We start from the raw sequence: 12,500 nt of genomic DNA on the forward strand, positions 1-12,500 counted from the left end.
TCTTCTTGTTTTCTTTTTGTTTCTTTTTTTTAATTTGTTAATAACTACAATTATATCAATAATTACATAATCAGGCACATGAACGAATGACTTTAGTGAAACTAGAAATCTAATATATGATGTATCGATCCCTCCTTTTTTTTTTTTTTTTTTTTTTTAGAACTTTTGACAATCTAAGTTTTGCATAAAAAAAAAAAAAAAAAAAAAAAAAGAAAAAAGAAATAATAAATTTTAACGTAACGCCACATTTAAAAATGTACGTCAATTTTATCATAGAAAATTGTTAATATTTCAAATCTACGACTAACTTCGTAATGGTCCATTATAAGATCGTGTCAGAAGTAGTTTTAAAAAACGAATAGGATCTTTTAATTATCTTTTAATTATCGTCACGATTATCGCCATCTTGACGAATCAAAAAAGAGATATTTTCTTATTCTTCTTCTTTTTTTTTTTTTTCATGTTTCTCTTTTTAATGCATGCTCTTCAAACTAGTAAGAATTGTGGCCAAGATTATTTAATAAAACAATGTTCGTTAATGTTTATCCATATATATATATATATGTATATATCACTTTTCGTAATTAATAAAAAAAGAAAAGGTTCGAATTTCTGCATATGAAAAGATATAACTGTATCTAATTTATATATATATAATATATATATATATATATAATATGTATATATGTATGTATATGTTTATATACATATATAAAATTATTGCAGCTTCATTCTCTCAGACTATTAACTAAATCTGTAAAAGAAACTTCTTCATTTCTTTTAATTAATTTAATTAATATATACATGTATGTGAGTATATATATATATATATATATTTATATATAATAAAAAGATTGTCATTTTTTAAACTTTGCAGTCTTATCTATTTTCATTGAGAATTAATAATTTGATATCACTCGAAACCTTTTAAAGATACATAATTTTTTTTATTTTTCTTTTCTTTTCTTTTCGTCGATTAGAGTCATTCGTTTAATATAGTGGGAAAAAAAAAAAAAAAAATATTAACCTATTAATAATATATAAGAATTGTTTAAAAGGCTTCACATAATATATTCTCAATGAAAGAATTCATTACTTAACTCTTAAAAATATAATTAATATGCGCCATGATATTCGTATTTGAAAAAAAAAAAAAAAAAGATTTACAGAATTAATCATACATATAGAGTAAGTACAAAAAAACATTGCAAGTCTAAATATTCTCATAATACAAAATCATACGTACTAGTTCGAGTTACGTATATATATGCCATATTAATTTTCGAACGATCTTTTATATTTTCAAAAATTGTCAAAAACAATTGTTGAAAATAATTAATTGTTTAGCACAAAAATCAATGTAAATTCAATTCAAACGTTTATCTAATTACCATACCCCAGTTAGTTAGTTGTAGTACATTGGTAATTTTTTTTTTCTCTTTTATCTATACTTCCTGCCTTTCTTTTTGTTTTCTTATTCATTAAGATAGATCACGGTTGAAAAAATTAATCTCGTCGATATATTCGAAAAAAAAAAAACAAAAAAAAAACAAAAAAACAAAATCAATTCACTTCTGGCGTCGTTTACCTATTGAATTTCTTTGTAATTTTGGATCGTTCGTGGTTGAAATTGTCTCGAATGATGATTTTGATTGATAAGATCCTGAATTTTTGGATCTCATTGGACAATGGCTCACGGTATGCGCTGTATCTCCAGTAGCACCACAGATCGGACACGTATATGCCCTATTAAAAAATAAAACTATTATTGGCATATGATTTAAATTCAATATAAAAATTTAAGCTCAACACGATCGATATTATCATTATCGATAATATCGATCGAGTGTTCTCAAGTTCGAGAATTAAATCTATCAAGGATTTCTACGAAGGAAGAAAATAAAATTAAAACATTATATTATAAATATACGATTAATATTAAATTTAATTAAACACAAATTGAAATTATACTCTATCGATATCTTTATCGATAATATTGCCGACTGAATGAAATCAAGTTAAAGAAAATATTTGACAGCAACGCCACCTACCGAGAATCCCTATGAAATAAAAATACTAAAAACAAATGAAATCACGAAACTATCGACGAACTCTCGTATCTCGAAGCTATCGGATAAAAGACATCGAAAGTACTTTCGTGCTATTGTAATAGAAATCCCCTCTCGGGTTTACTCTCTACAGAGGATAAACATACTAGACGTATTATATATGTCCGTGAATAAATACGATTTATCATTTCCTCGCCGCTTACCTTCAAAGCTGCATGCGTAGCGACGGCGGTGCCAGCGTCCAAAAAGTAGAAAACAAAAGACGAAAACTTTTACAAAGCTCAGAATTTTTCACAAGATAGAATACGAAGAAAAAAGTATATATATGTGTATGCATATATATATATATATATATAGGTAACTATCAAAATTTTATAGAAAATTTCGTAATTAATTACATATACCATATTATCTTTGATCATTCTATTTATTATTATTATTATTATTATTATCATCTTTTTCATTCAATAAAAATTATTTATTTGATTATTTAATTAGGTTAAATGTTAAAGATTAATATATATTATGTTAGTATATATTTGAAAAATTAAAAAATATTTTCACCTAAGAACGGGACACTGCACACGGCCATCAGCATACTTGATCAAATGTTGCCGATAATATATTTCCTCAACGCCATTGTTTCTACAAAAGACGCATACGTTTGGTAATGGCTTTTTCGGCTTTTTTCGACGAATATTAGCTACAGGCTGTTGATAATCGTCGACATCCGGACAATATTCAAAATCCCGTCCATTGTGACGAAATTCTTCCATCACGTCGTCCACTGTATTAACAAAACACATATACATATGTACATACATACATAAACACATTTTTATTATAGAATTACAATGTAATATTCGAATCGATAATCAAACGAGCATATTTGTTTTTGATATTCTATCGTATTAATGTATCTTCTCTACACATAAATGTTCCTCTTTTAAAAACTAACCTCTCAAAATTTATTTAACAAAATTTCAATGTTATATCCGGCCATGTTTTTCTTTTCTTTATTTCAACTAACCTCTCTAACCTCTCTTAAAATAATTAAATCTCATATATCGTTAATAGTCATTTAAAAATTATCTTTATAAAAAAGACGAAAAAGAGAGAGAGAGAGAGAGAGAGAGAGAGAAAGAAAAAAGAAATTCAATCTAATTTTACGACACTCGAAGGATATTTATTTTTTCTTTTCGTTCATTTCAAAAGAGGAGCTTTCGATTAGCAGAGAGGAGAGAAAGCGATATATGTATTGTTTGTTTTACCGAAGGCCATGATCGCATACGTAACTACACATATATATATATACACATACATATATATATATATATATATATACGTACGTATAGAGACGTACACTTCGAAAAGAAATAATCCCCTAACGTTCTCGAATCTTCATGAGTACAGTATTGTGTTACAGATCTTGTAAACAAAGGGCGTTCGAACTTAAGAGAACGTCGTCGTATCTAAAGAGAGGAACGGAAAGCGTCAAAGTATTTTCTCGTATATATATTTATTCGTTAAGATAGAGGAGAAAGAAAGAAAGTAGAATGGTGCGAAAAGAAAGGAACAAAGAAAAAAAACCTTCAAAACATTTTTCTCTCTCTCGAGAGAGAGAAAGAGAGATTAAGAGAAAGAGAAAGAGATCGTAAACTTCTAGAACGGTTTTAATAAACGTTTTGAAACATCGTAACGTTCAAGAAAATAAGTAAACAAAAAATGAAACAATAACGAAAGTACGATACATTTCAAAGTGAAACGACATAACCTAATTTATCAAACAGACAAAATATTTAATTTACTTCGTAGTGGATTCTACACGATTATTTTAATTATATTATATAATCATATTATTCGTTAGATTTAGATATTTAATTAAATGTACTATTATTTCTTTCTTTCTTTTTTTTTTTTTTTTATTTCGTTGATAATATCAATCGTTAAGATTAATATATTTTTCTTTATGTGAAATTTATTTTGATAGATAGAAAAGATAAAATATCGATAAGGTTATGTTAACATTATATTATATCGAGATTATCTGCGTAATATTAAAATAAATATTTCCAAGTATTTAATCTATTAATAAATAACTATTATTGATTGTATTTATTTCTATACGCAAAAATTTTCTGTGAAAATAATTATTCTTATGATTAGTATAATTTCTGCGAAGTTATATATATATATATATTTCTCTCTTGAGAAATAGAAACAAATCGTACATCGTGATCGAGGTTATGTGCAAAATTAATTTAAACATTTTAAAATATTTTTCTTATTATCAAGTAATTACTATACGAATTTTATTTATTACTAAATAATGTGTCATTCTTAATATATTTTATGACGGACAAAAAAAAAAGAAACAAAAATATTAATAATACATAATATATTATATTATTAATATAAATCTTTGTAAATGTAAAAGGATTAAAAAAAGAAAAATATAAAAAGAAAAAAAAAACAGCAATTGTTTTTAAAACTTCGTTCAGTGAGAAATTAAGACGAACTATTTTGAAATATTACGCTGGACCGTTCGAAACTTCTGCGCAACGATATTAGAGATATATTTATCTCTATTCATAAAATCGCAACCTTCATCAAGTACCTGTAAATTTCAAAAGGTTGAGTTTTTTCAGGTAAAACTAGGTAAAGGACCTTCCGTCCTTTCCTTTTTCTTTCTCTTTCCCTTCTCTCAAAAAATTTTAGATTTTACAAAATCCTAAAGAATATATATGTAAGTATAGCTAAGAGTCTTGTCCTAAATTATACTCAAAAATATTTCTTCCCATAGAAATTGTTTTTCTCCTATTATTAGCTCGACGAACATTTTCATAGATATTTTAAGTAATGAAAATTAATCAACACGCCGTGTATGATCTTAAATAACAACAAATAGCGTCTCTAATATTCTTCGATTTAACATTTTTTATAGGTTAGGTTAGATTGGATTAAAATATAACACGAATTACGAAATGTAATTCCTCCTTTAAGAATTATGCCATGCCAATATATAAAAAAGAAAAAGAAAAAAAGAAAAATCAAAAAGTCCACCGACAATGTTACGTTTCAACAAATTAAGTTAAAAGTATTAATTTACAAACAACGAAATATGCTTACGTATGTGACATGAAAAAAAAAAAAAAGTCGACATTGGCGATTTTTTTTTTTCTTTTTTCAAAGTCTTGAAAAGTTCTATTAGATATATATCGTACGTGTTAAAAAGAAAACCAATAAAAGAATATCTTCAGAAAGATTTTTCGAGAAAATTAAATACTTCTTTGCTTTTACGTTTTTTTTTTTTTTTTTTTTTTTTTAGGTTAGTTTATAACTAACGATAAGAAAATAGTTCGCTAACGATAAAATGGGAATGAAGAAGATAGTATTACGAACGTTTATACGATTTTCTTTTGTTGTACGTTACCGAGAAATACCTCCTTCTTATACGGAAAGAAGGGGAGGAGGAGAATGAAAAAAAAAGAACTTTTAACAAGCGTAAACAACGCGTCAAAAACTTCGTAGCCTTTTTGTTTTCAGAACTAATTCTCTTGAAAATACTGCCTCCCTGCCTCTCTCTCCCTCTCCCTCTCTCTCTCTCTGTTTCTCTTTCTTTTATGAGTGCACGACAGTATAATATATATACCAAACCTGATATATGTATCTCGAATGATCGTTGCGAGAGTTAATTTGTTTACAAACGATCGAAGGTTGATTAGCTGACTAAGATAAGATAAACACAACACACGTACATACAAAAATGTACACGGGCACATAGATACATCTTTATACTGAAATTGAAAAAGAACGGCAAACCCTTCGAGAATAGATTTCAAACGATGTAATGAATGGTCAATCGATCAATCGATCGATCGATATTATCATTTGATAATTTAAAAAAAAAAGTAAAAAAAAATAAAAAAAATAGAAAAAAAAAAGAAAAAAAAATAAATAAAATAAAAGGAAGAGAAGAAAGAATCGAAACCAACTTCGTTATCGATCGTGAATCAATTTACACGTTAAAAAAAGGAAAAAAAAAAAAAAACAAAAAGAAAAAGAAAAGAGAGAAGGAAAAAAGTGAGGTTATAAATTACGCCTAATCGCATATTACGCTAATCCTAACGTGACAAACAAATGACGACGACGTTGAGACAAATTACGCTGAATAAAAAAAAAAAAAAAAAAAAAAAATAATAATAATAATAATAATAATAATAATAAAAAGAATAGAAAAAAATAATACTGCGTGCGTCATCGAACACCACTTTCGTAATTACGTATACTTGAAAAGAGATAGAATTAGATATATATATATATATAGAGAGAGAGAGAGGGGGAAGGGAGAGAGAGATAGAAGAATCAAATGAGAACGTGAACAAAAACAAAACAAAGAAAAAAAAAAAAAAAGAAAAAAAGAAACAAGAAAAAAGAAATCGGGAAAAATTCGTGGAATCATTTTTTACTTTCTTCACAAGTCAGTCAATTATTCATAGGACGTAATAAGAGAAGGTGTCAATAGTGTACGATAATCAATTGTTTAGCGTGCAACGATATATCAAGTATACGTCATCGATAAAGCGCGATTAACTTCACGTTATTTCTCTCTCTGTCTGTCTCTCTCTATCATATTTTTTTCTTTTCTTTTTCCTTATCTCTATTAACTTTTTAATGCATTTCGACTAACATACATATATACGTATAAAACCAATATGACCACAAAAGATATAATGTGTATATATGTATATATTTCTCTCTCTCTCTCTCTCTCTCATATAAGGCACAACAATATCAAGTTAGAAATAGTGAGGTGAGTAAAGTTAGAGCGTAATAAGAAACGAGATAAAAGTCTTCGCACGAAAGGAATTTGCTGTTGGGCGTACTTGATCCTTCTTCAGTCAGGCAAGCGGATCCAAAAGAGAAAGATTTTTCTCTCTCACTCTCTCATTCTCCCACTCTCCTTTCCTCTCTCTCTCTCTCTCTCTCTCTCTCTCTTTCTCCCTCTCTCTCGATGATCGCATACATAAAATTATGATGTAATCGACATAACGGACGAGACACGTAATAGAACGAAAGAATAGTAGGAAAAAAACGTTGACGAGAAAAAGGAAGGAGGAAGATAGCAGGAGGAGGAGGAGGAGGAGGAGGAGGGAAGGAGGGAGGGAGGGAGAAATGAGGAAGTAGGAAGAAGAAAGAGTGAGAGAAGAGGATATAAGCGAATAAGATAGAAGGAATTAGAAAAAAAAAGAAATGAAAACAAAAGCTCTCGATCAGTTATTCGAATTAAAAGCAAAACAAAACGGAAAGGAACGACGGAACGAAATGAAACGAAACGAAACGGAACGGAACGAAGGAAAAGATAAGAAAAACAAAAAAGAAACGTTAATAGAAGAGATGGAAAAAGAGAAAAAGAAAAGAAAAGAAAGGGGGAAAGAGAGAGAGAGAGAGAGAGAGAAAAAAAGAAAAAAAGAACAGAAGAAACAAGAATGTAAAAAAAAAAAAAGAAAAAGATATATCGATTACTTACCATTAGGATACGGATTGGTATAGTAACTGTAGAATGTGAAATCATCGGTGAATAATCGCTTAAGTTCCTCCTGCAAGCTTGGATTGAAAGGGAAAAAGCAATTTCCCGAAACTTGAAGCATTGGTAGTTGCCTCGATTTAACACAGAACATCGTGGCTTTTATCATCGAATATTTCTTTCTTTCTTTCTTTTTTTTTTCTTTTTTTATATATCTCTTCGATACAAGATTAAATTCGTATACCTATATATACGTATTAATTTGTGTATATATGTATATATATATATATATATACATATACTGTATATATACGTTTCTATGTACGTATATATGTAACGCGTGTATTTGTGAGAGATATGTGTCAATGTATCGTTAAAATCGATGTATATATGTTATTCTCACGCTCGTAAATTTGTAAGTTTGTGCGCGAATGCGCGCGTATATCTGCGAGTGTGTTCCCCGTGCGTATGTGAGTGTAAATGTACGTGGCGAACGTGAATATATATCTATATGTGTATATATATATATATATATGTGTGTGCGTGTGTATGTTAAGTGTCGCACGATTTACACTATCGAAAAACTTTCACCCGAGCTTGACGACTTTTCCAGTTCGACTGAAGAGAGTGAGAGCAGGGATGTCATCGGCGATTGGAAGAAGAAAGGATCTAGTGGTGGGGGTTAGGGTGCTGTCGTTGGGCCTACGAACTGATGGAAGAAAAAAAGCGCCTTATTTGAATCCACTGGTTTTGATTTGACATGCTTAGGTAATATATCTCATATGACTATTATAGCGTTTATCCTTTATTTGTTTTTCTTCTTTTTTTCTCTTATTTCTCTTTTCTTTTTTCTTTTCGATATCTGGTATCTTTTTGTTTTAAAAGGGGGATGTTTATCTCTTATGACCTCATGTTACTTTGAAATTATGTATGTTTATATATATATATATATATATATATATATATATGTACTATACATATATGTATATATGTGTATTATATATACATATATGTATAATATATATATCATAGTTTACCTTTTATATCGTAATATTACTTTGAAGTTATTTATGATATATATATATATATACACATAGCACACACAATATTATATATATATATATGTTGTATATTATACAGCATATATATTGTATATTATATATTATATGTATATGTATAATTATGGTGCATATATATCAACACACGCATACATATACATATTCATAATTTTGTGAGAATTAAATGTATAAGATTTAAATAAATAAGACTTAATGTATATATGTGATAAAATTTTTAAATATATAATTATATATATATGTATATATATATATGTTTTATTTATACATTATAATATGAAATTTCAAGGTTAATGTTTATCAAGTATAACTACACAATATTTATAGTATAGTTATATTTGTATAAGTTATGCTACAAGTTTTTTTTTTCTTTATTTTTTTCTTCTTTTTTCTTTTTTTTTTTTTTTCTTATACAAAATTTTTTCATTAGATACAATTTTATTTCATTCGTTTTTCTCACAAAATTATATATTATAATTATTGTATTATCCTAGTATAGTATAATTGTTCACTATAAATATAAATTATTCTATAAGTTTCTTCTTTATACAACGTTTTATTTGTAGAAACGAACAAAAATCAGTTTATAAAAGGTCAATTAATAAACTCGAAATTATAATTCAAAGTTAATTACAGTAACAACGATTCATAATCAATTTATTTGTATACTTTCTTTTTAACAATTAATCAATTATTATTCTTTTATTTAGAATTAAGGTGATCACTTGGCTTGAATTGAACAACAAGAGAAATTTGCAAAAAAGAAAAAAAGAAATAAAAGATTGATTTCTATACAAGATATAACTTGCAATAAAAAAAAAAAAAAGGAAGAAAAACACAAACAAACAAACAAATAAACAATTTAAAGCTTCAAATATCAACTAACGATGAAATTTATGGCGTATAAAATCAAAAAGGAAAAAAAAAAGAAGAGGCAGAAAGAAAAGGAAGAAAAGAAAAATATAAAACAAAAAGAAAAAAAGAAAAGAGAAAGGTAGATATGTTTGTACATATACGAGCGTGTAATTTTAAACTAAGATGGTGTTATAAGATTTGATATATCTCATATCATGATTAGCTGATTGTTCTCACGATATTTAATAAAAAAAGAAAATAATGAATGAATTAGTTACAAAAAACAAAAAAAAAAAAAAAAAAAAAAAAAAAAAAAGAAAAATAAAAAAAATAAACATAAAAAAAAAAGAACAAACAAAGCAATTAGAGAAAAAAAAGGGAGAGGTAATTAAATACACACACACCTACATACACATCTGAAAAAGAATGAATGAAAAAAACGATATGCACTAATCTTCATCTTTATTGTTACTGTGTAAATATGTAGGCACTGAACAAATAATGTTTCATAATTTGTTTACAAACATTTACATTTACTGATCTTTTTGTTGTTGTATTATTCATCATCATTATCATCGTCATCATCTACTTCTTCTTCTTCTTCTTCTTCTTCTTCTTTTTTTTTTTCTTTATTCTTTTTTCTTTTTTGTATTATTTTCCTTTTTTCACATTTTCTTTAATTTCCCCATTTTTTTTCCCCCATTTTTCTCTTGTTCAATCGATGAGAATTAGTTCTCTCTCTCTCTCTCTCTCGCTCTCTCTTTCTCTCTCTCTCTCTCTCTCTTTCTTTCTTTCTTTTTTTCTTTCTTTCTCTCTTTTTTCTCTGCGAGCAGGCCCCGACCATTTGGATGTCAGTCAAGTCCTACTTGTATTCCGTCTGTCGTCCGTAGACACACACACACACACACATTGTGAACCACGTGTATAATACCATTTTCGGTTTTGTTTGTTTGTTTGTTTGTTTGTTTGTTTATTTATTTTTTTTCGTTCCTTATTTTTTTTTTCTTTGCGCCCCCCGTCCCTTCCCTTCCCCAACCATTTTATTTTTATTTTCTTTTTTCCTTTTTTTTTTTTTTTCTTTTTTTTGTTCTTCTTACTCGCCCATCATTTACTTCCTTTCGTATCATCAGTCATCGGTATCAGTATGCGTACTCAGTTATTCGTATTCGAAATTACTAATTTGCGACCTCAATTAATTATTTATATCAATATATAATATATGTATATATTTATATATATATATACATATATATATATATATATACACATATATATGTATATACGTTCGTGTATGCATGTATATATATATACACATATATATATATATATATATGAATATATATATATTTTTTTATTTATTTATTTATGTACTTTTATTTTATTTTTATTATGTATACCTTTTTAATCTCTATATATACGCTAGTATATTGTTCGTCTATTCTAAAAATTTATTACCATGATTATTTTTAATGATAATATGTATATAACTCGGTGAAACTATAATATTAAAAAATAATAGTAGTATGTCGTGAACATATTACACGTATGTCATTTTTAGAGAATTGGTTGGATAGAAAATTAGGAAGAGGATTAGAAGGAGGAGGTGGAGGAGAAGGAGGAGGGAAAAGAATGACGAGTAAGAATGGCGTATAGGGTGGCTGCTCTATAAAGGAGGTTGATAGAAAGAGAAAAGGAACAAAAATAAAGAAATGAAGAAGAAAAATTAAAAGTTAAAACGCGATTTCTAACTTTGGCTAAGGAGGTTGATATTTCGAAATTCGAGGGCACACAATGATCGGATAGATTAGATTTTTCAATAACGTATACAACGTGGGTGGAAGGGGGGGGGGGCTCTTAAGTATAAAGCAGTGCGCTCTTGAATTTCAAAATGTCGAGATTAAATAAAAGTATATTGGTACAAAGTCTTTTTTTTCTTTTTTTTTTTCCTTTTTTTTTTTTTTCTTTTTGTTTTAAGACGAGCTAGATTTAGGGAGGATTTGTTTATGTGTATGCGTGAATCCTATGTATGTACGTATGTATGTATGTATGTAGGTGTATTCGTATATGTGTATGTACGTATACTCGTATGTGTGTCATACAGACACACACATACACGTACACACACATATATATGAATGTATATATTCCATACATGCGTGTGTGTACGTATGCGTGTGTTATGTGTGTGTACGATGTAGGTGTGGTGTACGATGTCATCGTGATGAAAGAGTTATGTTCGCAAAAATTTTCAAACACACGTTAAAAAGATCTTTCATTGTTGATTGATTAATTTCTTTCCCCTTTCTTTCTTTCTTTCCTTCTTTCTTTTTTGTTTTTTTTTTTGTTTCCTTCTTCCTTTCTTTTTTTTTTTTGTTTCAATTCTTTTTTATTCCCCTCTTTTATCCCCTACCACCCTCCCCCAAACCCCAGTCGATCCCCCGCCCCATCCCTCCCCAAATAACCCCGGATTATTTCATCAGCCTTTTAATCATTTTTATTTTTTATTTATTTATTTATTTTTTTTTTTCATTTTCTTTTCTTTTTGTCGTTTCGTCGTTTCTTCTCTTTTCTTTTTTTTTTTTTTTTCGTTTTTTTTTGTTTGTTTGCTTGTTCATTTGCTTGTTTAAATCCTATATTATATAAAATTATATAGACGAGAGAGAGGTAGATTTCTAGAAAAATTAAATTCTCACAATTTTATTCTTTTTTTTTTTTTTCTTTCTTTTTTTCGCTTTTTTTCCTCTCTTTTTCCTTTTTTTGTTTTTCCTTTTCTATTCGTTTCTTCTCGTTTCTCCTCATTTCTATCTCTAATCGCCATATTTTCTTTCTTCCTTTTTTACTTCTGTTTTTCGTTTACTTCGGTTCTTTTCTCCTTTGAAGATCGACAAATACGATGTGAAATGATGAAGAAAAAGACAAGATAAAGAAAGAAAAAGAGAAAGAAAAAGGAAAAAAAAAGACTCACGTGTCAAT

General features: G+C 27.7%; 1 protein-coding gene and 2 long non-coding RNA genes across 4 annotated transcripts in view; 2 read left to right on the plus strand and 1 right to left on the minus strand.

The window, feature by feature from the left end:
- The window catches only part of LOC124956894, a 10,061-nt gene extending 1,570 nt beyond the window's left edge, over positions 1 to 8,491 (minus strand). Inside the window, exons 1-3 of the mRNA XM_047513271.1 lie at positions 7,600 to 8,491; positions 2,634 to 2,856; positions 1 to 1,746 (exon numbers count right to left, since the gene is read on the minus strand). The exon at positions 1 to 1,746 is cut by the window's left edge and continues 1,570 nt beyond it. Of these exons, the coding sequence (XP_047369227.1) occupies positions 1,569 to 1,746; positions 2,634 to 2,856; positions 7,600 to 7,765 (567 nt within the window). The 5' untranslated portion in view covers positions 7,766 to 8,491 and the 3' untranslated portion in view covers positions 1 to 1,568. The remainder of the gene's footprint in view (positions 1,747 to 2,633; positions 2,857 to 7,599) is intronic.
- LOC124956895 lies at positions 1,007 to 3,026 on the plus strand. 2 transcript variants are annotated; one of them, XR_007103395.1, is made up of 2 exons: positions 1,007 to 2,426; positions 2,568 to 3,026. It is a non-coding gene; the product is annotated as an uncharacterized LOC124956895 (long non-coding RNA). The 2 variants fall into 2 exon arrangements; XR_007103394.1 differs by having other exon boundaries at positions 2,639 to 3,026.
- LOC124956896 lies at positions 7,248 to 9,510 on the plus strand. Its single transcript, XR_007103396.1, has 2 exons — positions 7,248 to 8,364; positions 9,383 to 9,510. It is a non-coding gene; the product is annotated as an uncharacterized LOC124956896 (long non-coding RNA).
- Positions 9,511 to 12,500: the final 2,990 nt, after the last annotated feature.

Source organism: Vespa velutina, chromosome 24 (genome assembly GCF_912470025.1).
Source record: "Vespa velutina chromosome 24, iVesVel2.1, whole genome shotgun sequence".
Classification (NCBI taxonomy): Eukaryota; Metazoa; Arthropoda; class Insecta; order Hymenoptera; family Vespidae; genus Vespa; species Vespa velutina.